Here is a 26640-nt window from a genome sequence, read left to right as displayed (position 1 = left end):
GTACAGTGCAACGGAGGAGTAACTTAACCTTTTTTTGACATTTTACATTTTCAAAAGGGCCCCCATTGCTCCCTCTGCCTTAATTCGCCTCTGTAGAGTAGCTTTATAATATACCCTCTTCCCATACGTAAAAAGATCTCAGCTTTCATTTTTTTTTCAGAAAAGTTATGTGGGATAATTGAATAAATAACTTCAATTACTTTGCTTTGTTTTGGAGGCTGCAACCTAGAGATATTTAAAGAGTTTTCAGAGGGCAGTCTCTTAGGATACACAGTTGGTAGACTAGTAGATAGATAGCTATAGCTCTTTTTAGTTAGGAAGACAGGTCGTTAAATTGTTGGTAGATTGGTTGTTAATTGTTTTGTAAACTAGTAATAATAGATGTTCGGTAGATGGTTGTTAGTCAGGTAGATTGGTTGGTAGGAAGATTGGTTTAAAGGTATTTAGGTTGTTCAGTAAATAGATTGTTAAGAAGCTAGAGTTAGGTAGATAGATTGGTTGCTAAATAGATTGGTAGCTAGATGGATATGTGTCAGGTAGATAGGTTGATGGGTAGATAGGTTGATGGTTAGATAGGTAGATGGCTAGGAATTATGGGTAGATAGGTAGATAGGTGATGGGTAGATAGGTTGATGGGTAGGGTTTATGAGTAGATAGGTAGATAGGTGATGGGTAGATAGGTTGATGGGTAGGGCCAGGGGTTATGGGTAGATAGGTTGATGGGTAGATAGAAGACAGAAGATAGTAAAAAGTGAATTTTACAGATTAACAGATATTAGACACGTATAAAAAAGATTAACAGACATTTAATTTGGTAGTTTTGTAAATATGATATGAATAATGGGTCCAACCAAGGTTGTATGCACTCCAATGTACTAGAATTGTCGTCTTCATTTTAACAATTTAAACTGAAAATCCTTGTCAGCTGTTAAAGCGTATCCTTCCCCTCTCTTACCAACAACGTTGTCACTTCAGCTTCCACCAATCAGTTACGTCATTTGAGAATTTTGAGTGTCCATTGCTATGATGACGACATTTTTAGTACAACGGAGCTCCGCATCCAGAGTGTCTAACCTTATCATACAACTTTGGGTTCAACCAAATTTTCCCAATGATAAACATTAAATAATGAACAGATTAAATCATCTTTTCAATGTCGTCTTTTATTCTTTTCTATTTGGAACAGATTCTTAAATTAAGATTTATATACAGTGATAACCAGATAACAATGGAATGGAAAAACGACATTTATTTGATGTTGTTACAAAGCAAATAGTTTTTCTAGACACTTTTTCAATCACTAATTTAGTCAAATGGGTCTGTTTACAATGCACAATTGCTTTGTCTCATGCTCATAGGACTTTTGAAAGTTATAAATTTATTCTAAAAAGTCGTCTTTCTATTTCAGAGTTTTATTGTTATCACTGAAATAGTCAAAAATAATTTTAATTCAATTCAATAATCTTTTCTCTTAAAATAGATATTATTCCAAGTCTTTTTCTTTGTATAAATATAGTGTAAGCTTAATTATGGGTGACCTTTCATGCAAAGATTGCAATACCCGATTCACGATAGTACCATTAAAGCTTTGTCTGACCAAGCATGAATTATATCATTGTTAAATAGTTGTAAATAATTATATTTTTATTGTTTAGGCTCAAATGGAAAGTTTGGAGGTAATCAGACAAGATTATAGGAAGAATTCACTCATAAAACCTTCATCATGTACTGTACAAAGCGATGAGGAGGAGTCATAGAATCTAGCATTATGTACTGCACAGATACAGTCGTCGTCTATATCATTACAATGAAGACGACTTTTGTTTTCCACCAAGCTTTCAAACAGCACGGTTTCACATAAACATGGAGATACACAAAAAAGTTGTTAACATTTATTAATATTTATACTCTGTTAATTAACAGCTTTTTTGTTTACTTGTAAACTTGTAATTTGAAAAAGCTTGTTAGAGATAAAAACTTACATAGAAATGTCGTCTTTATTGTATTGATTTAAACGCGAACACTAAAGTATGTACACTAAAGAAGTCGGTTAGATACTATTAACAATCATTTTAATGAATTAAGTAACATTATGACAGTGTATACAATGAATTTTTAAAAAATCAATTCACAAATTTACAATAATATACTTGTACTTACATATCTAAAATATTTATTCATTTAAATATTTTTACGTTTCCGAAATATTGTATTTAATTTGCAAATGGACACTTATTATATTCTGTATGTTTAATTTACAAGTTTATATGTACATGGAGAAGCCCAGTGCCATATTTTTGTTTTAAAAGTAGATATACGTTTTTAACCAAACTGAGATTTATAATTCAGATGAATCATTAAAATTCTTATTCAGACGGACAAATATACGAAAATCTATTATTAATTTGAAAATCGTTTTGTTATGAATTCAAGTAATTTATAGCTGTTAACTTATCACAGTATTAGCGTGGATTAATTAAATTATTATTATGTAATGATTTTATTATGAAAAGTGAATTGAAAATATGTTGTATTAAGCAGTTGAGAACTTGTTTTATTATTTGACCTACATTTATACATTATTTATAGATTATATATCTATTTACTGTTTTTTTCCATTTTTCTAAACTTATATTTTTTTGTCACAAAAATATTGAATTAAATTTTTTTATCATCATAATGTGAAATTTGAAATTTTTATTCACGACTTGAAAAAAACTAAACATATCGGCGGAAAAATCGATTATTTTTATAAAAAGAAAGTTTTGTAATTTTTGAGAAACGAAAACTTTTTGAATTATGAACTCTAAATGGAAAAATTAAAGAAACGTTAAAAAATGTCTAAAACCTATTTACTAGTTGTCTGATATTATTCTTTTAAGTGTCAAGAAACTTTAAGAAAATGTTTTTAGGTTTTAAATTAATTGTAAAACTGCATTTTTGTAATCCGTGTGCGTATCGTGAAGGGGCAGCTTTTAATTTCCAGGGGAAGGAGGAGATGTTGTGCTTGCCGTGACGCTCCTGACATGCCCCTAAAAATATCTGTGATTCAAACCGTTTTATTCTGTTCTGTTATGGACTATAGACGTAAATAAGGGTGAACTTCTATATGGGTTAAACTGACATGTCCAATTAACACTGGAATCCTTAGAAATCCTTTTTATTCTAGCTGAATTCCAGTGTACATTCCAGTGTAAACAACACTAGAGTTTCCAGGCACTCAGTTTTCAGTAAGAAAAATAAGGATACCTCCGTCAGTTTAACATTTTGAACCAAACATGTTACTTTATCAAATATAGAGTCTCGTGAAATTACGTCCACAGTTCCTTTAAGGAAGATAAAGATCAAGACGTCATTTTTATTTTAAAAGAATTAGAATAAATCTTTAAACTGGTAATCTTATCGCAATATATTTGACAAAATGTACAAATGTAAACTATATTCACAATACGTTATACCTACCCATGGGTAGGAGAACAATTCTAATATGAAGGATTTTTCTTCCGATTTCGACAATTACGGTTTTATTCAAATAGATTATCAAGTACAATAGGTGGCAACAGAGAAATTAACCAATTATAGACTACGTTACAAGAGTCGAATATATAACAAGGAAAACGAAATTTTCTCGAATTAGTTGACATGTTTTCCAAGATTTAATAAAAAAGTGTAAAAACAGAAACTAAAGAACACATACAATTGCACTTATTTTACTGTAAGAAAAGCGCTTTATTCTAAAATTATCACAATTATTGATAATTTTGTCGGACACAAAAACTGATACTAACTGTATATACTCCAGAAACTAACTGTATATACTCCAGAAACTAACTGTATATACTCCAGATACTAACTGTATATACTCCAGAAACTAACTGTATATACTCCAGAAACTAACTGTATATACTGCAGAAACTGTTGAGTAACTATAACCCTGGACCTCAGCTGTGTCCTGCTGCTAAGCAGATAGAACTAGATCTACTGAGAACTCTACCCAACAATAAGCATTACGAATCTCCACATTCATCAGGTAATTAATTACAATTAAGGGGACTGTTGTTATAATTTTAAGTGACCCTCCTTTTGAAGAAGAGTGTACATGATACTCTTAAACCTTCTAACTAGTCAATGTTTAAAAGATATTGTAATTTGTTAAGCTTTAAATTCAAACAATTTTCTCCGTTTTCTGCAGCAAATCCGCAAGACAGTTTTATTGAGAAACCAAAATTGAAAATCATCAATTTCTCAAAAAAGAAAACATGGATATCTTATTCATTTTTGATCAGACAAAGTTTCTTAGGTTACCGTAGTGAATCCAGATTTGATTTAGTCTTGTTATCTCAGATTTGGTGTTTTGTGATTGGGCATGTCTGAAAGTCTGATTTTATTTGATTTTGGTATCCTTAACCCCCTTTTTTTCTTTCATCAACATTACTAATTTCTAGAATACACAATTTATGGCCGTCTTGAAAAATTTGTCTGATATTGAATATTTGATCTTGATATCCAATGTGAACACTTTTAAAGAGGATAAATGTTTGATCCCTCAATTAAAGTTATCCCTACAGGGTATGACCATCACGGGATATCAAAGAGTAAATAGATTTATCTATAGGTTTACATAAGATGGAGATCAATTCTTGATCCATTTATTCACAACAAAAAAGTTCTTATTCATGATCATTGATCATCTAGGTATTCCTAAACTCCGTCGGGTCCTGCTTGCCTACAGTCTCCACAACCCCGAGGTGGAGTACTGCCAGGGGTTCAACAGGATCGCTGCCATCGCTTTGCTCTTCATGAACGAGGAGGACGCCTTTTGGTGTCTTGTTTACATCGTGGAACAGCTGATGCCTCCACAGTTCTACTGTAAACAGCTGGTCGGAGCTCAGGTTGATCAGGTCAGTTAGACTTCAAGTAATCAATAGGAAAGACGACACAATTTGTTCAGCATTATTTTTCTTAATTTAAAAGATAATTATTACTCGTGTTTAAAACACGTTAAACGCCAAAAATAATTCTTGGAAACAAGTTTTCGGAAATATATTTCTTAAGTTTTTCACTAAAAAAGTCCGTTGGAAAAAGACCTTGAAAATAAACACTTAACATTTTGAGAAGTTATTTTCTAGTGCTTTTTTCTGGTTCCAGTATAATTTTATACAAAAAGTTCGAGAAAATAAAGTCCTCTTAAAGTGGAAAGTCCATAGGAACAAAGAATGTTTTCAACCCTGTAAAAAAGGGATTTGATCTTAAAAACACCCCTGGCTATATTGAATATGCAGATGCATAGAAGAAAACGACCCTTTGTAGGAAATCGTCTCAGACCTCAATTTCCCAAGACTTTCCTTGGTTTTTATTTCTTCAGATTTTATTTCCTGTGATCTTATTTCCTGAGACTTTATAATGAGCCCCCATATTATTTTAGGGGGGGAAAGTCCTAGGAATCTAAAACTCGGGACTTTATTTCAAGAGACATTTTGTCCTAGGACTTCAGAAAATTGGGACTTTTTTTACCGAAGTTTTGTTTCCATAAACTTTCTTTCCTGTTTGTATAGGGTAGGGTGTCACATGAAACATTAAAGTTTGTAAATAGTTTTGAATGTCTTCTTTCATAAACTTTATTAAACATTAGAGAGTGTTTTGCAACTTATTTCGTTAAAAAATCGCTTACTCAAATATATTTTACTTTGAAATTAATTTTGATATATCAAACATATGTGAACAAATTATGGAAAAAGACATTTTAAACTATTCATTAACTTTCATGTTTCGTAGGTTTCCATCACAATATTGAAATTAAAACAAGCCACCATCAATTCGAAGATAGTTTAGAGAGACTTCTGTTAGTTGATCTTTTTAAATATGTTTTAAATGGTAATCTGTGTATTTCAGGCAGTGTTTAAAGAGCTGGTTTGTGAGAAACTTCCGGATCTAGCGATACATCTAGGTAATATATCCAGAATAGACAAACCTTCATANCGTAGTTATGTATTTCGTAGTTTCGTAGTAAATGTATACCTAATATAAAATTAAATGATTATCGTCTTTGCTCTTTTTATTAGAAATATAACAGCATGCACTGCAAAAATGTTGTTGAGGGTGCGTTTTTAGAAATTAATTAATTATAGCAGACCACACATTACATCTCCTATTTAAAGAGAGAGTTAAGAGGACAAGCATAACTTTTGATATTAGATTACACCGCATGTTTAAAAATGTTTCTGTTTCTCTAATGATTCCTTGCTTATGAAAAGGAAAGGAGAACCTCGCAGAAATATAAACAATTATCGAGTCAGAAGAACAACGGAATCTTCACTATTTTTGATCAGATTAAGGGTTTAAGGGTATGGTTGTAAATCGGACATTACCATCTTTGCATGGAGGGTCACTTGAAATTACGCTTACAGTCGCTTTAAACTAGTTTCTACGTGACAGTGAAATGTACATAATCTCTATCACCCCATCCTTATCTTTCATCTAAGCCCTATTTAGAAGCGCATGGTGTTGATCCAGCACTCTTCTCTATAAACTGGTTTCTCTGTTTGTTTGTTGACAGTCTGCCCGTCAATACATATCTACACATCTGGGATGCTTTCCTATTCGAAGGAAACAAGGTAACAGGGCCGTAAATAGGATTTTATCCGGGGGGTGAGGGGAGGATGCATAATTGTTAAAAATGTGGAATTCCAAACTTTTGATGGTGTCCATAAATTTCGAGAGAGGATTTTGATTACATTTCAAAGGAATAAACTACTATTTGACCCTGAATATACTACTATGTGACCCTGAATATACTACTATCTGACCCTGAATATACTACTATATGACCCTGAATATACTACTATGTAACCCTGAATATACTACTATGTGACCTTAAATATACTACTATGTGGCCCTGAATATACTACTATGTGACCCTGAATATACTACTATGTGACCCTGAATATACTACTAGGTGACCCTAAATATACTACTATGTGACCCTAAATATACTACTATGTTACCCTGAATATACTACTATGTGACCCTGAATATACTACGTGACCCTGAATATACTACTATGTGACCCTGAATATACTACTATGTGACCCTGAATATACTACTATGTGACCCTGAATATATTACTACCAGCCTTAGAGGGCGCTTCGCGCCCATCTTCTAAATTAATTGTGAACATGTTCTCTTTGTGTACATCGTAAAACAAAACAAAAATAATTCGCGGAGGTTCACAAAAAATTTCGTGGATTTTCAAAATTTTCAAAAATTTAATGAAGATCGNACCCTGAATATACTATTATCTGACCCTGAATATACTACTATGTGACCCTGCATATACTACTATCTGACCCTGAATATACTACTATCTGACCCTGAATATACTACTATGTGACCCTGAATATATTACTATGTGAACCTGAGTGGAATTGAATTAAAATCCAAAGGTTTCCCTGAAAGACGGAACCATGGGAAAGAACACCTCTCTAAAAATACTAATATTTGATTATAAATAAACCTACAGATTTTCTCTTGAATTTGAACCTAAATTAACAAGGCTATTTTTATCAAGTTCTTGGAATTTATTTTGTTTTATTTCGACTTTACTATTTATTTCAACTATTAATCGTGGCTTTGTCTTTGAGCATTTTTTCTTCGTACAATATAAAACAATAACAAGTAAATTCGAGGATTTACTGTTTAATTTTGTGAACTTTTAGAAATTTTTAAAAATCTAAATTTATTGAAAACAATATTTTGTAATTTTAAGCATCCATAAACCTTTCCCGGGTCCCACCAAACAAAAATAGTATCAGATCATCTTAGCCGTTTTGACGTTTAATTGATGCGAACAAACAAACAGATCGACAAGCAAAGTACATACAACGATAGATTTTGGTTAACACTGTTAAAAATGTATAAATATTTTGTTAAGGTTCTATTCCGGTATGCTCTGGGTATTCTGAGCTATATGGAGGATAAACTAATGAAACAAGGAGACTATATGTCTATATTCAATACATTCAGAACAGAGGTATACCATGTAAATTTTATAAATATATCCAGTGGTCGGCAATTATATCAATATATTACAAGCTATTTTCGATTTAAAACTTTACAAGTAAATTAAGAGAAGCTTTTCGATTGACAATTTATCTTTTTTATGTTTATGTGTATTCATGTTGTTTAACTGCTTGATGTGAATAAAAGTTTAAATGGAAAATGGTTTTAATTGTATTTAGTTTGTAATTGGTTTGTAATTAGTTAATATTAGGTTCAGAGTCTAGTAGATGTTAAGAGGTTAACAGTCCCATTAAGTAGTTAATATTAGGTTCAGAGCCTGGTAGATGTTAAGAGGTTAACAGTCCCATTAATTAGTTAATATTAGGTTCAGAGCCTGGTAGATGTTAAGAGGTTAACGATGATCGCGTTCCAAGAACTCAACCCGTTTCCTCTCAGGATAATCGCCACTAAACGGGAACATCACCATAAGATATTGAAGGTAAACTGTTTAAAAGGTTTAAAGGGACTGTTTACATATTTTTAAGTTACTCACTGTTGGAATATTTTCGTTCAATATATTAATTTTGACTCTTGTTTGAATAAATAATAAATGGAATAGATCGTCTTCAAAATGATTGTTCTCTTGATGTATCTATAAAATCAGCCCAATGTGAAACGTGCAGTTCTTATCAAGAAGTTGAATTTTACCAAAATGTCAAAATTTAAGATATCTTACAGTGATAACCAGAAAACAATGGAAAAAATTACAATTATATACTGAAGTAGAATCTGCTCGCTCCTACGCAGAAAACTTGCGCATGCGTAGTCGGACTGTAAACAGCTTCTAAAACTAGTTCTTTACAATACGTTCTGTACAGATCCTCAGGGGGAACTCAGAGATTCGCATGGGTATCACATAGACTTTATGAACGCAGCGTAGCTCGCGTAACATTCACAATACGTTATACGTACCCATGGGTAGGAGAACAATTCTAATATGAAAGATTTTTCTTCAGATTTCGACAATTATGGTTTTATTCAAATAGATTATCAAGTACAATAGGTGGTAACAGAGAAATTAACCAATTATAGACTAGTTACAAGAGTCGAATATATAACAAGGAAAACGAAATTTTCTCGAATTAGTTGACATGTTTTCCAAGATTTAATAAAAAAAAGTGTAAAAACAGAAACTAAAGAACACATACAATTGCACTTATTTTACTGTAAGGAAAGCACTTTATTCTAAAATTATCACTATTATTGATAATTTTGTCGGACACAAAAACTGAATTGTGCACTTGTGACGACAGAATACAACTGTACTGAGAGTGTACAAATTCTACGTTAATAAATTGAAATATGATATATGAAATATGATGGTGATATTGTAAAACCAGGCCTAGGATAATTTCATGATTATCACTCAAGAATTTGACTACTAAATTTAGACTGACCTACAATTACAATTGTGCAATGGCGCAAATTATAAATTATTGCAAAGATCAAATACGAAAGACGTCTTCCTTCTGCAAGTCACTGATCAGTGCGAACTTAATCTTTAAATCGTATATTTATTTATAACTGCTGAAACAATAGTTTTTACATGTATAAAATTTATGTGAGAGTAAAAGATTCAAAATTAAGAAAAAGAATATTTGAACAAACAAATATATGCAATTACAGTATTCGAGAGAGGATAATCAGGGACAAACAAAATTAATAATTAATTCGTTAACATACAAAACTAAAACATTTTTGAAGAAGTACGAACAATGTCTTTGTGCAAACTAATGCTTCAAAAAAACAGAAATGCCATGAACTTTTATAATGGTTTTGTTGTTAAATGATGTTTTTGTATTTAGACTTTTGTAATTTCTTCAGCAACTTAAACCCTTACACTGAATAGAAGTTAACGAACGGCATCTTTATTTAAAGGGTGTGTTCATGAAAAATGGAAGGGGTATAGGCTTACGTCGAAAACTAATCGATGGTGATCGCAACTAATCTTACTTCTATCTGTTGCGTCTATAAGGAGAACATTGTTAAAAAAGACTCATACCGATGAACTTAGCGTCCATACAAATTCATAAGATTGCAACATCTGACTCGGATCTTAAAAAAATCAATTTAATTCCAAACAAATAATTGAGATATTACAAGTTTAGAACCTATAATCATCGATAATTTTTCGACACATTCGTATATAGTTGATATTTTTTATTTTTGTTTAAAAATAATATTTAGCGTACAACTTGTTTTCACGGCATGGCGATGGATTTTCGAAGATTCCTGGGAAATACGAAAATGTCGTCTTCATTGTCAAAAATCTTCGAAAAAGTTCCAAATATAAATTTCTTCAAAAATAATCGTAAATAATTAACAATCATTTCTAGCTGAGAAACTCGTCAAATGTCGCAGCAAGACTGAACTCACAAACCGGTATATTCAATTTTAAACATTCCGTATCATACTTTCTGGTTTAGAGTTTACAAAGAAAATTGGTTCTCATTTCTCTTCACTTGTTGTCAGATTACACACTTCTTAGTATTATTACATAAGGTGTTTGACACTTGCTACGTAGTAAGCCCCGTGGCTCAGTGAGTTGCGTCACTCGCCACGGTACCAGGGGCGAGAGATCAAATCTCCTTCCTGACATTGTAACTAAAATTGCAATCTAGAAATGAACATCTTTCTTGCTCCCAGTATTCCTACCGAATTAAATTACAGTCGTTGAAGGAGGTCATTACGTTGAATGACATAACATGCAAACCTGCCAAACCTCAGGCCAGGGTGATGTAATAAATGAAATTATGCTGGATTCTGTAGATCACAGAGTACTTGCCACGCAAAGAATGGTCCCACATTAGAAATGCTTTTTATAACAGAAAAAAAATAATTTTCCATTTTACTTTTTAGATATTTCATTATCATCTCTCATATTCTTACTCATATAATCCTTCACGTCTTGGGTTTATTTTCAAGGCTTAGTTAAATCTCTTATTCTAACGAACACTCTCGCAATCATGACATGTTGAGGAGTTATTTTAGGGTCGGGAGACGCGCTGGTATAAGGCAGTTCAAATTCATTAAATTTGATGCGTAAATAAAAGTGAAATGCGTCTGTGTACACTGCACTGTGTACTGTACTGTGTTTCATGTTTATCGGAAACCACAACTATATAGAGTCTTAAACAGGCGTTTTCATATTCCTCAGTTTTCTTGGCCTTTATTGCATGAAAGCATACTTATATTTTTTTGAAGTTTTACTTTAAACTGAATTCAGCTACAACGTAATAATTATTTTAAGTGATTTTTGAATATTCTTGTCCTCAGTACTCTTGGACAACATAGAGCATAGTCATCGTCTCATAGAGGCAATAGTCGTAGTAGTCTCATTATTTAAAAAATTGGGTACTATGGTAAAATAGACATTAAAATTAACACACACCCACCTCACCCCCTTATTTGCAAATGAAATTCCCTTGACAAAAAATATTACATATACTTATTTCTGGATTGTGTTCATCACAGATTAACAATATTATATTATAGATATGAGGCTTATTGTAGAAAGATACAAGTTCTATTATAGAAACCACTGGGACTAGAAAGGCTATATTCTAGAAACCACTGGGACTAGAAAGGCTATATTCTAGAAACCACTGGGACTAGAAAGGCTATATTATAGAAACCACTGGGACTAGAAAGGCTATATTCTCGAAACCACTGGGACTAGAAAGGCTATATTCTAGAAACCACTGGGACTAGAAAGGCTATATTATAGAAACCACTGGGACTAGAAAGGCTATATTATAGAAACCACTGGGACTAGAAAGGCTATATTCTAGAAACCACTGGGACTAGAAAAGCTATACTGGGACTAGAAAGGCTATATTATAGATACCACTGGGACTAGAAAGGCTATATTATAGATACCGCTGGGAATAGAAAGGCTATATTATAGATACCACTGGGACTAGAAAGGCTATATTTTAGATACCACTGGAACTAGAAAGGCTATAGATACCACTGGGACTAGAAAGGCTATGTTATAGATACCGCTGGGACTAGAAAGGCTATGTTATAGAAACCACTGGGACTAGAAAGGCTATATTATAGATAGCACTGGGACTGGAAAGGCTATAGATACCACTGGGACTAGAAAGGCTATTGATAACGTTATGGTTAGAAAAGTTAAAAATAGCACTGGGACTAGAAAAGCTAGAACTCTTGTGGATAGAAAGGCTATAATAGATAATACATATTGCTGAACTGCTAGAATAGCTCTGTGGGGAGAAAGGCTAGAAATTGCGATATGCCTAGTAAAACTAGAAACAGCGATGTGGCTAGGAAAGCTATTATAAGAATATGGATAACACTGTGGCTAGAAAGGCCAGGAATTGAGCTGTGGCTAGACAGGCTTATAGATACCGTTTGGACTTGAAAGGCTATTGATAACACTGCGGTTAGAAAAGCTAAAGATACCGCTGTGTCTAGAAAAATAGGAATAACGCTGTGCAACTAAAAAAGTAAGAAATAGGGCCTATAGGAAGTTTAAAAGTATCCCCAAAAAAAATAACAAACAGAATATGATAAAAGACGGATTAATAAATGAAAATTGTTAATGTACTCTTTTTCCACTCGATATTTTATATAATATACAGGGTGTCCCAAAAAACATGGGAATTCAGTGACGAATTCGATATCGTCTTTGTTATGAATTAGCACTGTAATACCTAATTTCAAAAGCCATGATATTATTATGTCTGCTAGAGTTTATTTATTGAAAAGGGTAAAAGACTGCAAAGATGTGTCTATAATGTCTCCGCAAGATGAACTGTGAATACGGACAAGTTTACTCTGTTTGTATACTGTAATTTTCTTGTTTTACTAAGTACAACCGGTTGCAGTCAAAACATTAACAAACAAAATGTAAACATAGCAAACGAAACTCTTACAGGTTACAGCTTTCTCAGTAGGTATCACTATACTAAATCAAAGAATTATTTGAAAAGACGATATCGAATTCGTCACTGAATTCCCATGTTTTTCGGGACACCCTGTACTTAAAAGTGCTGGTTTCTCTCACTTTCATTTCAAATTTTGAATATTTGTTTTAATCAAGCTAATTCAACTCTTAAGATGAGCCTGGTGCTCTAATAACAATAATTTCTATAAAAGAATATCTAGAAAAAGGAATTTGCTCCGGGAATTCTGAAACATTTTGAAAGGAGACAAAATTCCGACTTGGATGGGCGGAGAAAGAGAGAGAGAGAGAGAGGGAGCGAGAGAATTTCTGTAACGTAGTTATCCCTAGTCCTAGTTAAGCTATACGCAGCTTTCAGTGTTGTGTTGAAGCAAGCAAGTTTTTATACGCATATATACACAGTTTAAATATATACGCACACTCATAGATTCCAGTTTTACAGAACCTATCGGAGAATATAGTGACAGAATAACTTGTTTCACAATATTAAAAATCAAGTAAAGAGTTATTAATTTCCCCATTAATATCTCCGTTACGATTAAATCATATTTTGAATAGTAATCCTAACTTTACAACTTGCAAACAGTTTTGTTATCGGAGGTCAATATACTGGCGTGTCGTCTGCAGTTTATTCAAATTCAATAAACGTCAACACGACTGAGCCGAACAGGCCCAACATTTTGTTTTAAAATATAGAGTATTTTCGTTTTTACAATAAAAAGGAAATACTATGTGAAAAAGTTCTAACTAGAAAATAGGCATGAAGCGTCCTTGGTTCCTTGATTATAAATGTTCACACAACTGCTTGACAGGACAACTGCTTGGCAGGACAACTGCTTGGCAGGACAACTGCTTGGCAGGACAACTGCTTGACAGGACAACTGCTTGGCAGGACAACTGCTTGGCAGGACAACTGCTTGGCAGGACAACTGCTTAGCAGGACAACTGCTTGGCAGGACAACTGCTTGGCAGGACAACTGCTTGACAGAACAACTGCTTCGCAGGACAACTGCTTGGCAGGACAACTAATTGACAGGACAACTGCTTGGCAGGACAAATGCTTGGTAGGACAACTGCTTGGCAGGACAACAGCTTGGCAGGCATGTTAATGGAGGTTTTTTTTTGCTTCGAGAGTTTTACTTTTTACTTTTTAGTTTATAGTTTTAGTTTTTAGTTTTTAGTTTTTAGTTTTTAGTTTTTAGTCTTTAGTTTTTAGTTTATAGATAACAATCTGACATGAAAATATCAATCTTAATTTTGTAATGTGTATTTTTAAATTACACCCGCTAAAAACGGGTATAAAGGAATTGAGTTTTTGCCACAAGCTCAAATATTTTCATCCCCATATTCTTGCAAACGGAAGGAGTAAGCCTTTGATATTTCAAATTTAAACTAATTGATCTACCAGAATTTATAGTTTGAAATATGAAAGGTTTACAACTTTGGGATGCAAAGATTTAGCGATTAGAAGATCAGAGTTTGTAACAAAAACTAAATTCCTTTTGAACAATTTTATCGCACTTTCGATAAACTCAACCAAACAAACTTAGTAATTTAACGGGATTCTATATTATTCCAATTTGAAATGATTAAAAGCGTAATTTCACGTGAATCTCGATGCCAAGACGGCAATGGCGGCAATGCCCGATGTACAACGGTACCCTTGAAAGCTTTATCTGAACAAGTATGAATTAGATTTGCATGATTTGTTGCTTTCAGGGTTCTTTGCAAAAGTGACTTTTGCGCATTTCTTTTTTCATAACAAGCAATGGAGAAACTGAAGTAAACACTTTCCGAAAAACTACTTGATCTTCCACATTTTTGATCAGAATAAGGTTTGAAGACTACCGTTGGAAATAGGGAATTGCGATCTTTGCATGGAGGGTAACTAGAAATTACGCTTTCAGTCCCTTTAAACAAAATAACATTCCGGTTTCTCAAATTGAAAGATTTCTTTTAAAACAAATTATAACCGCCTGATTCAATTTTACGTGTTAATTATATTGGAAAGAAGCTTCTCTTGAAGTTCAATCAGTGTCAAATCCTATATCACATTTATATATCTTGTGACTGCAGCAAAAAAATAAGCGTAGTTGGAAATACTGCGTGTATTTTCAATACGCAATAATTGAAAACAGACTGTCGTGTCCAATTTCACATTATTTGTTTTGAAACATATTATTAAAAAATTAAACGTAGATGCTTTGAAATTGATTCACAATATCGTAAAAACTAACATAAAATATCTGAACTTTTAAATGGTTTCAAAGGAGGGTGCAAGAGCGTATTCATTGTGTGTGTGTGTGGGGGGGGGCCGGGCTGGGGGGGGGGGCTGGATAACTAAAACCATGGTCCCCAAAGAATTATTTGACCCTAGTTTTCAAAATAACAAAGCACTTATTTTAGGTTTAGTTTAAACAAAGTATTTGGTAAAATTCTCATCAAATATTGGATCACAGTGGGCTGGCCCCGCCCCCCTGAAAAGTTGAAAAATTATTAACCTTTGATCGATTTCTTTTCTTTTGATGATCATCTATTTTATATCAGTGTATTTTTAAAAGACTGAAAATTCCTGACTTTATCAAAGTAAATATATTATAAAACTTCAGACTTATTATAAACAACAAAATCAAGGTCATATACAATATGCTTATTTGTAACTATACAATATGCTTACTTGTAACTATACAATATGCTTACTTGTAACTATACAATATGCTTACTTGTAACTATACAATATGCTTACTTGTAACTTTACAATATGCTTACTTGTAACTATACAATATGCTTACTTGTAACTCTACAATATGCCTGCTTGTAACTATACAATATGTATACTTGTAAATATACAATATCCTTACTTGTAACTATACAATATGCTTACTCGTAACTATACAATATGCCTACTTGTAACTATACAATATGCCTACTTGTAACTATACAATATGCTTACTTGTAACTATACAATATGCTTACTTGTAATTCTATACAATATGCTTACTTGTAACTATACAATATGCTTACTTCAATTTCAAGTGACCATCCAGTTACGGCCTGACATGTTCGATTGACAATGGTACCTTTAACACTTTTCGGACAAGAATGAGGAAGATACCTTTGTAATTTTTTATCATCAAAAGGGATTAATTCTGACAATTTTATTCTTTCTCTCACACTGCATTAATAAATATTTTAAGATAGAAAAAGAGGGATAGCCCTATCTATCCTTATTAGACAAGGGTTTAAAGTATACCTTTGTAGATCCGACATGTTACTCTGTAAATGGAGGGTCACTTGAAATTACGACCACAGTCTCTTTAAGGTTATTTACGGCAATATTAATAATATTTTCCAGAATATAAAAATTGTTTATTTTAGTCAAATTATTTTTGCCACTCTCTCTGTAGAACTGCACACTACAAGCATTTAAGTTTTTTTTATTCTCTTATTTGAAAATGAATTCCGAAAAGAACTATTGAAAAACATAAAAAAGAACTATTGAGAAACATAAGAAAAGAACTATTGAGAAACATAAGAAAAGAACTATGGAATGTTTATGTCTAAGTTAGGATACTATTGTTTTTTCAAAGTAGTCAAATGTATACTGCCTTGCCTAATAAATCAAATTAAAAATAAACATTGAAAATCCTTTCTAAAAATGCTGTTTTATCGGTAGTTTCTTGAATTATGAAAAAATTCCTTTAATCTAACTGCGCAGTAGTAGTTTAGGCGTTCACACTCGGGTATTAAACTTAATAGACAGCATTCAAACATATGATGAATGAAGGAATATAAAAATTTAATGACATAATTCAATATTCTCCTTCTTAATTGTTCAAGCTGGAACCAGACGTTGTTCAGGCTGATATATTATCATTCATAATCCTAGTTACTCCCACCGATTACCCGCGCTTTGTATTGAGTCATTCTTTATAATTAATAATCATCTATTCTGCACTCATCATTGATGAATGCAGATTGCAGGATAAAAGAATATAGAGATTGTTAAAACTTTTAAAATATTCAAAGAGTTCTTTTTGTCTGGTAAATGTGTACAGTGGGGCGTATAAACATTTGGAATAATAAGTCCATTATACTATACTCCAGTTAGGATTTTAAATATCCAATAAACATGAAAGACATATTGTTTAAACACTGTTTTTAAATATTCATGCTAAGCAGTACTTAATAAACTAGGTTTGTTTTAGATCAAACAGCATATCTTGTAATTTTTAGACTTAAAGTGTTAAAAAAGGGTTATCAAACCTTATTGCTCGAAATAAAAATCCATGACAGAGATACAATTGAGCACTCCATAATTTTCATGTTTATTGGATATTTAAAATCTTAACTGGAGTACACTAATGAACTTCTTATTCCAAATGTTTATGGGCCCCACTGTACGCATTTACCGGACAACAAGAACTGTTTAAATATTTCATTTAGAAAATTTCGAATAAAAACCAAATTTGGGTGTTGGGACCCAGTCCATGAGATGGTATTGGGATTAAACCCATATATGGCAGTTTTCCTCGTATCTCACGTTTTAAAATCGAGATATTTTATTATTCACTTTACTATGCTTAAAGCACCAGTATGCATAATATAAAATGCATGCTTATCAGTTCTCATAAAAATTAATTTGAGATGTTCGACGCGTTATATATCAAAAAAAGAATTAAACTTTAAAGTTGGCTGTAAAAAAATTGTGTTGCCGAAAAACCTAAAAATTATGATTTTTAGTATCACGAATCACGATAAGTTTGCGTATTTTATCATTGCGTATTATTTATTTTAATTAAGGATTGTTTGCAACAGTTCCTAAAAAAATTCTGGATGGAAAAAAACATCATTGTCACTGTTTTCCTGTCCTCATTTAAAATGCCTGTAAACTATTGAATTATATCATACGTCACATAAAATCCAGCTTTTTATTCGTAAAAATTCGAATACGGAAATAAATGTATCTTAATTAACTAATAAGAAATTTAAAAGTAGCATACATCTATATACAGTAGTAATCTCTGTTTGTTTGTTTGTATGCCCGATCATAGCTTGACCCATTCGCCTAACCAGGGAAATGTTCTTAGTTGTGTAGTAAAATTCTAATGTGAGTCGACTTTTCGGGAAAATCCAGGCAAAGCTGTGTTCCCAAGCTAGTAACATATATATATATATATATAATAATTTGATTATGAGAAATTTAAAAATATTGAAAAGGCATCGTCCTTTTGTTGATGAAATCTTGTTTATATAATTCACAGTCTATGTTCTAAGAATAAGACCTCACTAATCATTTCAGATAAATCCACATGTTGAGCCTAGTCTGCTATAGTCAGCTATAGTCTGCTATAGTCAGCTAGTTTACTATAGTCTGCTATAGTTTACTATAGTCTGCTATAGTTTACTATAGTCTGCTATAGTCTGCTATAGTCAGCTAGTTTGCTATAGTCTGCTATGGTCAGCTAGTTTTCTATAGTCTGCTATAGTCTTCTATAGTCAGCTTGTTTACTATAGTCAGCTATAGTCTGCTAGTTTTCTATAGTCTGCTATAGTCTTCTATAGTCAGCTAGTTTGCTATAGTCTTCTATAGTCAGCTAGTTTGCTATAGTCTTCTATAGTCAGCTAGTTTACTATAGTCAGCTATAGTTTACTATAAGTCTGCTATAGTCTACTATAGTCAGCTAGTTTACTATAGTCTGCTATAGTTTACTATAGTCTGCTATAGTCTGCTATAGTCAGCTTGTTTACTATAGTCAGCTATACTTTACTATAAGTCTGCTATAGTCCGCTATAGTCAGCTAGTTTACTATAGTCTGCTATGGTCAGCTAGTTTACTATAGTCTGCTATAGTCAGCTAGTTTACTATAGTCTGCTATAGTCAGCTTGTTTGCTATAGTCTGCTATAGTCTGCTAGTTTACTATAGTCAGCTACGTTCAGCTAGTTTTCTATAGTCAGCTATAGTCAGCTAGTTTACTATAGTCAGCTATAGTTTACTATAAGTCTGCTATAGTCTGCTATAGTCAGCTAGTTTACTATAGTCTGCTATAGTCAGCTAGTTTACTATAGTCTGCTATAGTTTACTATAAGTCTGCTATAGTCTGCTATAGTCAGCTAGTTTACTATAGTCTGCTATAGTCTTCTATAGTCAGCTAGTTTGCTATAGTCAGCTATAGTCAGCTAGTTTACTATAGTCAGCTATAGTTTACTATAGTCTGCTATAGTCTGCTATAGTCAGCTAGTTTACTATAGTCAGCTATAGTTTACTATAAGTCTGCTATAGTCAGCTAGTTTACTATAGTCTGCTATAGTTTACTATAGTCTGATATAGTCTGCTATAGTCAGCTATAGTTTACTATAGTCTGCTATAGTTTATTATAGTCAGCTATAGTCTGCTATAGTCAGCTAGTTTACTATAGTCTGCTATAGTTTACTATAGTCAGCTAGTTTACTATAGTCTGCTATAGTTTACTATATTCTGATATAGTCTGCTATAGTCAGCTATAGTTTACTATAGTCTGCTATAGTTTACTATAAGTCTGCTATAGTCTGCTATAGTCAGCTAGTTTACTATAGTCTGCTATGGTCAGCTAGTTTTCTATAGTCTGCTATAGTCTTCTATAGTCAGCTTGTTTGCTATAGTCTGCTATAGTCAGCTAGTTTACTATAGTCTGCTATAGTTAGCTAGTTTGCTATAGTCTGCTATAGTCTGCATAATCTTCAGCTAGCTCAAGAACGCCCTTTTTTTTTAGAGCTACTTAAAGAGATGAATTAATGATTATAGATTACACATTTCGAAAAATGTATAGGCGCAGAATTTCTTCTGGGTTATTTACCGGCTAAGTCTATCAAACCTTGTTTATCCTTTACTAAAAAGTATAGGAAAGTCTGGCGGATAGAAACATTGTGGGCTTAGCAACATTAACTTATCACTTGTCCTGCGTGTCAGTTGCCCTGTTTGTCAATTGTCCTGCTTGTCAACTGTCCTGCTTGTCAATTGTCCTGCTTGTCAATTGTCCTGCTTGTCAATTATCCTGCTTGTCAAATGTCCTGTTTATCACTGGTCCTGCAAGTCAATGGTCCTATTTATTACTTGTCCTGCTTGTCAATTCTCATGTTTGTCAATTGTCCTGCTTGTCAGTTGTCCTGTTTGTCAATTTTCGTGATGGTAATTGTCCTGCTTGTAAATTGTCCTGCTTTTCAATTGTCTTGCTTTGCAATTGTCATGCTTGACAATTGTTTTGTTTATTACTTGTCTTGATTGCCAATTTTTTTTGCATATCACTTGTCCTGATTGTCAATTGTCCTGTTTATCACTTTTCCTGCTTGTCAGTTGTCCGTGTTTGTCAATTGTCCAGCTTGTCAATTGTCTTGTTTGTCAATTGTCTTGCTTGTCAATTGTCCTGCTTGTCAGTTGTCCTGTTTGTCAATTGTCCTGCATGTCAATAGTCCTGTTTATCACTTGTTCTGACTGTCAATTTTCCTGCTTGCCAGTTGTCATGTTTGTCAATTGTCCTGCTTTTCATTTGTCATGTCTGTCAATTGTCCTGCTTGTTAGTTGTCCTGTTTGTCAGTTGTCCTGTTTTTCAATTGTCAAATGTCCTGTTTATCACGTGTCCTGCATGTGAATGGTGCTGATTATCAATTGTTCTGCTTGTCAATTGTCTTTCATGTGAATGGTCCTGTTTATCATTTCTCCTGCCTGTCAATTGTCATGTTTATTAATTGTCCTTCTTGTCAATTGTCCTGTATACTATTGTCCTGTCAATCATTTGTCATTTAAACAATTAAATTGTTTTCAAAATATATTTTCTGCTATCAAATTTTTTTTTTGCTCTCTTTTTGATAAATAAAGTTTTAAAACTTAATTTTTACAAGTCTATTTTTTAAGTAAAAAAAAATTATTTTCAATTTAGAGATAATCCTTAAATTTTAATTTCTAGTGTGAAGAAAACCCCGCAAATATTCACATGCTATCAATCATGGATATATGTTTAGATAGTATGTTAATATTCATAATTGACAAGTGTTTTATTTTTCAGTTATCATGTCAGCTTATAAAGTGCTGGTTAAGCTGAAGTCAACAAAAATACTGTGAAAGTTAGAAATAAGAAAATAGTGAAATAATTCCACCAAAAAGTTTAGAGAAACTTTAAAGAAACTGTGAAAAAGAAACTCGGTAAACAAGGGCGACATTAGGTGAAAATACAATGGAGGAATTACATTTTGAAATGGAGTGCTGTGGATTGGAGGGCTCCAAAAGTTCCTGTACCTCCAGAAAACAATTCTTAGAGCCTGTGAAACGTGAGCTTTACGGTGCAAACAACCACGGAACAACGAGGCAAGGAGGTCCTTTCCGAACTAGGTCTGGAACACTGGATTATAATTTGTCCAGATCACCGAGTTCGGAAACTTTCCGTTCCAGAACATGGACTTCGGACGCGTCATCCGGAACATCCTTCAGGAACAAGATTTTCGAAATAAAACATTAGAATTTTAAAATTTCGACAATTATTATTTTTTAAATTGCACCAAACAGTTGAAAGTTAAAAAGCTGTTATTTGACAGTGGTTTCAAAAAACGCTCAGAAATTAATTTTTAAAAATCCTTTCTTAGAACACATCCAGTAATTTCATCACCCTCCCAGATCCCAACAAATAGAAGGTAAAATAAACAAATATTAAAATTTCTCATTAGATAGAGACTAAATTACCATTACAATACAATAGTAATTTTAGTAAAATTTGTTGACCCCTGTTAATAAATTTTCTGATTTCTAATCTAATCTATGAACCTGATTTCGGAATTCCTCAGAAATGATTGACTAACTTTTTTAAAGAAAAATACCTATTAAAATATCTATGCAAAAAAGTTTTTGCCGGTATTGTTAATTTTGCTACTTTTAATTTTGTCGAAAAAAACTAGAAAAAGTAAAAATTACAGCAAAAACTTGTTCGTACCCTTGATACCCATTACAACAACACATATAGTTTTGTTCAATTTTACTCAACTTATTTAATAGCAGGTCGATAAAGTTACTTAATCCCCCTACAACGGGAGGTATAAATGTGTGAAATTTGAATCTTCAATAGAATGGTGATAAAGTCACTTTATCACCCTACAACGGGAAATATTATAAGTGTGATAAATTCCCTCAAAATAAAAATAAAACTTATATTGTTCAGGGATGAATATGCGTACTGTGATCTCTCTTCAAGTGCTCCTTCCTCTCAACAAAGGTTTGATTAGAAATGTTCTTAAAGTTTAGATTTATTATTTGTTAAAGTTATCATTAACATTTTCAAGTTTAGATTTATTATTTGTTAAAGTTATCATTAACATTTTCAAGTTTAGATTTATTATTTGTTAAAGTTATCACTAACATTTTCAAGTTTAGATTTATTATTTGTTAAAGTTATTATTACCATTTTCAAGTTTAGATTTATTATTTGTTAAAGTTATCATTAACATTTTCAAGTTTAGATTTAGTATTTGTTAAAGTTATCATTAACATTTTCAAGTTTAGAGTTATTATTTGTTAAAGTATTATTAATATTGCCAGAGCTGAAAACTTTAGACTGATGGATATCGAGATTAATGCTTGATCTCCTATTATTTTAAATCTACAGATTAAATAAGGCTTGTTATACTCTTGTTATTAATCTCCAGATTAATTAACCGATCGGGATTAAGAATATTTCATTCTAAAGTTTTCAGCTCAGAGCTGAAAACTTTAGAATGGTGGATATCGATATCAATGCTTAATCCTCTCTTTTTCTTAATCTCAGCTCAGATTATATAAGGCCTGTTATCCTCTTGTTATTAATCTCCAGATTAATTAACCGATCGGGATTAAAGATATTTCATTCTAAAGTTTTCAGCTCAGAGCTAATAAAAACCTTTCACATAGATCCAGATCCAGACTGCTATGAAAAGTTGAATCAATTTTTAAGACTGGGTATACTTTGAAGTGTCGCAACGAATTTATCTCACTTCTACTTCTTTGTAGCCCTAGACATGTTTAGTATAGAACTCTAAAATAATAGTTTGGAATGCTTGCAGCGTGAGAGCTCGCAACATTTTGATCCCCACTGTCCTGCATCGTGAATCAAAAACCATTTCACCGAGATTCTAATTTTTAAATAATCCTAGCAATTTGTTTGTTAATTTATAGGAAAGTTTCATTGTTGTGAAATCTCAATAAAAGAAAATGTCACTATTTTAAATCATTCCTCTAAACTTGCAGTTTGTTTTTAATTCGAACCGTATTTTTCACTTTCATCCATATAAAGATTTTCATCCTGACGGTTCTGTTTGAAGAAAAAAAACACATTATCCCGGCTTATGTAAAGCTTCATGGGTTTAAAATATCTATTTGAACCTGTTTGTGCTTTAATGCTTTGATACACATGTTCTCAGGAAATAAATATTTTGTTTGAAAACCTTCACAGAAAAATATTATTCTCTCTTTTCTCGAGAGAAAAAATACTAGAATAGATTTACACTTTTTGTAAACTCTCAACAAGCAAGGGGGTTTTTGTAAACTCTCAACAAGCAAGGGGGTTTTTGTAAACTCTCAACAAGCAAGGGGTTTTTGTAAACTCTCAACAAGCAAGGGGGTTTTGTAAACTCTCAACAAGCAAGGGGTTTTTGTAAACTCTCAACAANAGGGTACTGTTGAATATCTTCCATATTATAGATCAGATAAAGGTTGCAAGGGTACTGTTGAATATCTTCCATATTATAGATCAGATAAAGGTTGCAAGGGTACTGTTGAATATCTTCCACATTATAGATCAGATAAAGGTTGCAAGGGTACTATTGAATATCTTCCACATTATAGATCAGATAAAGGTTGCAAGGGTACTGTTGAATATCTTCCACATTATAGATCAGATAAAGGTTGCAAGGGTACTGTTGAATATCTTCCATATTATAGATCAGATAAAGGTTGCAAGGGTACTGTTGAATATCTTCCACATTATAGATCAGATAAAGGCTGCAAGGAAGCTGTTGAATATCTTCCATATTATAGATCAGATAAAGGTTGCAAGGGTACTGTTGAATATCTTCCATATTATAAATCAGATAAAGGTTGCAAGGGTTCCGTTGTGAATCGGGCATTGCCATCTTTACACGAAGGGTAACTTGAAATTACCTTTGTAGCCCCAGAAATCAAATTAGAAAGTTTTTTTTTAAAATCTATTAGTTGTTATTCCAGGGACCGGGATTCCCTAGAATATCAGATATCAAACCCTGGCTCCTTTGCTGAACGGTAAGTGCAGTGCAGTAAACAATAAACTGTACATTCTACAATGCATAACCTATATCTCGATAGGTAAAAAAATCGTTTTTCAATCTTAAAACTTTTTCTTCATTGTTTCTGCCGCATAATTCCGCAAGTTACTTTTTCAGCTAGAAATACCAGGATATCTCGTTCATCGATCCAGAGAAAGGTTTAAAGGATTATGTTGTGAATCGAACATGTCATTCTATAAATGGAAGGTCACTTACTATTACGCCTTCAGTACGGTTTAAATCCTGGGATTAGGTCGGTATAGTAGACATTGAACAATTACAGAGACAGTGTGCTGCAAATTGTAATTATAGAAAGATTTATTATTATTTTATTTTAACAAAAAAAGCTTTAAACAAACAAAAATAAAATCATAAAATATGTTTTCTTGAAATGATTATTTCTATCGTTAAAATACCAATTTAGTCAACAAATATTTACAGAAAATCTTTCAAAGTTCTGTAAATTCATCTTTTTACTTTTTTGATAAAAAAACAGCGCAAACACTTTAAATTTTTCCTTTATATTTTAACGCATTTCTTTTTTAGTTTATCCATTCCTGAATATTGTACGGCTGATGAAATTTTACAGATAAGGTTAGATAATGACATATTTTATTTAAATTGTTGAAATTAATTTGCATCATTTAAAGATAAAGAAATACTTTTATTGAATGTGTTATTCATTTATAGGGGAGGTCATAAAGGGGGGGGGGTACTAAATTTTATAAATTTATGGAGAACAAGTAGGACAAATTATTTTTGCATGTTTTCCCAAAATAATATTTTTCCAAATCAATTAAAGAATTCTAAAATAAAAAAACGACATTAGATAAAATATATTTTAAAGTATAATATTTATATGATTAGTAAGCAAGGGCAAGCTGGAGACTTGAAGACATTTCCGAGTTCAACTTCGGAACAGAAAATAGGGTTTTCCAGGTCAGTTTAACCAGGTTTTCCAGGTTAGTTTAACCAGGTTTTCCAGGTCAGTTTAACCAGGTTTTCCAGGTCAGTTTAACCAGGTTTTCCAGGTTAGTTTAACCAGGTTTTCCAGGTTAGTTTAACCAGGTTTTCCAGGTCAGTTTAACCAGGTTTTAACAAATTTTTACTTTAAGGGACTGTAACCAAAATTTCAAGTGACCCTCCTTGCAAATATGACAATGTCCAATTAACAACAGTACCCTTGAAACCTTTATCTGAAACCACAGAAACCACTTTTGAAAATAATCAGAATTCAAATGAATTGAGTCTTTGCCACAAGCTTTTTGATTTTCTAATCTCTATATCTTTGCTACCCGATTTCGTAGGCCTTAGATATTACAAACTCTGAATTTGTTTGATCTAATAATCTAAGTTTGAAATATCAAAGGTTTACTCCATCAGTTTGTGGCAAAGTCTCAATTCCTTTATAATCATTGATATCTAAATAATACTTTTGAATCAGGCATTGACATCTTTGCATGGAGGGTCGCTTGAAATTACGCTTACAGTCTATTTAATGATCAATTTTTCTTTTTTCACATTTTGTTTGACATTCGAAGTACAAATTTCATTTAAATAGTCACAGCTCTTCATTTCCAACCGTTTTAGCTATTAATTTACTATTTGTATATTTTTTTCTTTGACTATACGTTTCAAATACTATGGTATATTGGGTTTAACGTCTTCTTGGGTGGTTCTAAATATCTGAACAAAGCAAGATCCCAGTAAATTATAAAATGTGCCAACATCGAGGAGGAATTTGCCAACTACGTCTAGGTGTAAGACATATTAATGTAAAGCCAATGAAAAAGGCTTGGAAGATGACTCCGTTTGAATATTTTTGATGTTGTGAGAATGGAATTATTAGTGCAGCAATTAGTGCAATTTATCATGGGAATGCTCCTAGAGGGAAAAAACAAACCATGCAATTTAAAACATTTCGCCTCTTTTCTAAAATTTGTATGTTTTTCAGAAAACTTCGGAAATCTTTCTCGAGACTTCTTCCTCGATCAAGGTTATTGTTTATCTAACTAATAAATGTTCAAAGATCAAATTAAAATATTTTTTCTTGGGGGAGGGAGCTTGGGGATGATTCCCTCGTTTTGGATTTAATATTTCTTCCTAAAAATATAGAATCCCACCCCTTTTATTAAGATTTTACAGATAATACTTTGCAAAGATGAATTTTTGAGAAAACGATTTTTTTATGCAATTATTCTAAAATGATAAATAGAAATAAAAACAGTTATTAAGTATAAGGATATAGTATACTTAATTTTTATCGTAATATTGTACAAAGTATACTTAATTTTTATCGTAATATTGTACAATTTTACCTTTGTGTACGAAACAAATCTTAATAAAAGTAGTA

The 26640-nt window shown here is 32.3% G+C and overlaps 2 protein-coding genes across 2 annotated transcripts; both read left to right on the top strand.

The window, feature by feature from the left end:
• The first annotated feature begins 3808 nt into the window (after nucleotides 1-3808).
• Nucleotides 3809-8557, top strand: LOC111701251 (TBC1 domain family member 2B-like). Its single transcript, XM_023472445.1, has 6 exons — nucleotides 3809-4030; nucleotides 4696-4901; nucleotides 5893-5947; nucleotides 6493-6614; nucleotides 7931-8029; nucleotides 8384-8557. Exons 2-6 carry the CDS (start codon nucleotides 4800-4802, stop codon nucleotides 8540-8542), a joined length of 537 nt encoding a protein of 178 aa, XP_023328213.1. The 5' UTR covers nucleotides 3809-4030; nucleotides 4696-4799; the 3' UTR covers nucleotides 8543-8557.
• A 12474-nt stretch (nucleotides 8558-21031) lies between these two features.
• LOC111701267 (uncharacterized) lies at nucleotides 21032-26326 on the top strand. The gene is made up of 7 exons (XM_023472462.1): nucleotides 21032-21453; nucleotides 21606-21653; nucleotides 22175-22228; nucleotides 24211-24264; nucleotides 24834-24881; nucleotides 25155-25226; nucleotides 26242-26326. Exons 1-7 carry the CDS (start codon nucleotides 21200-21202, stop codon nucleotides 26297-26299), a joined length of 588 nt encoding a protein of 195 aa, XP_023328230.1. The 5' UTR covers nucleotides 21032-21199; the 3' UTR covers nucleotides 26300-26326.
• Nucleotides 26327-26640: the final 314 nt, after the last annotated feature.

This window comes from Eurytemora carolleeae, unplaced genomic scaffold (genome assembly GCF_000591075.1).
Source record: "Eurytemora carolleeae unplaced genomic scaffold, Eaff_2.0 scaffold44, whole genome shotgun sequence".
Taxonomy (NCBI): Eukaryota; Metazoa; Arthropoda; class Copepoda; order Calanoida; family Temoridae; genus Eurytemora; species Eurytemora carolleeae.
The sequence above is the reverse complement of the archived record's forward strand: the minus strand, read 5'-3'. Positions and strand labels throughout refer to the sequence as shown.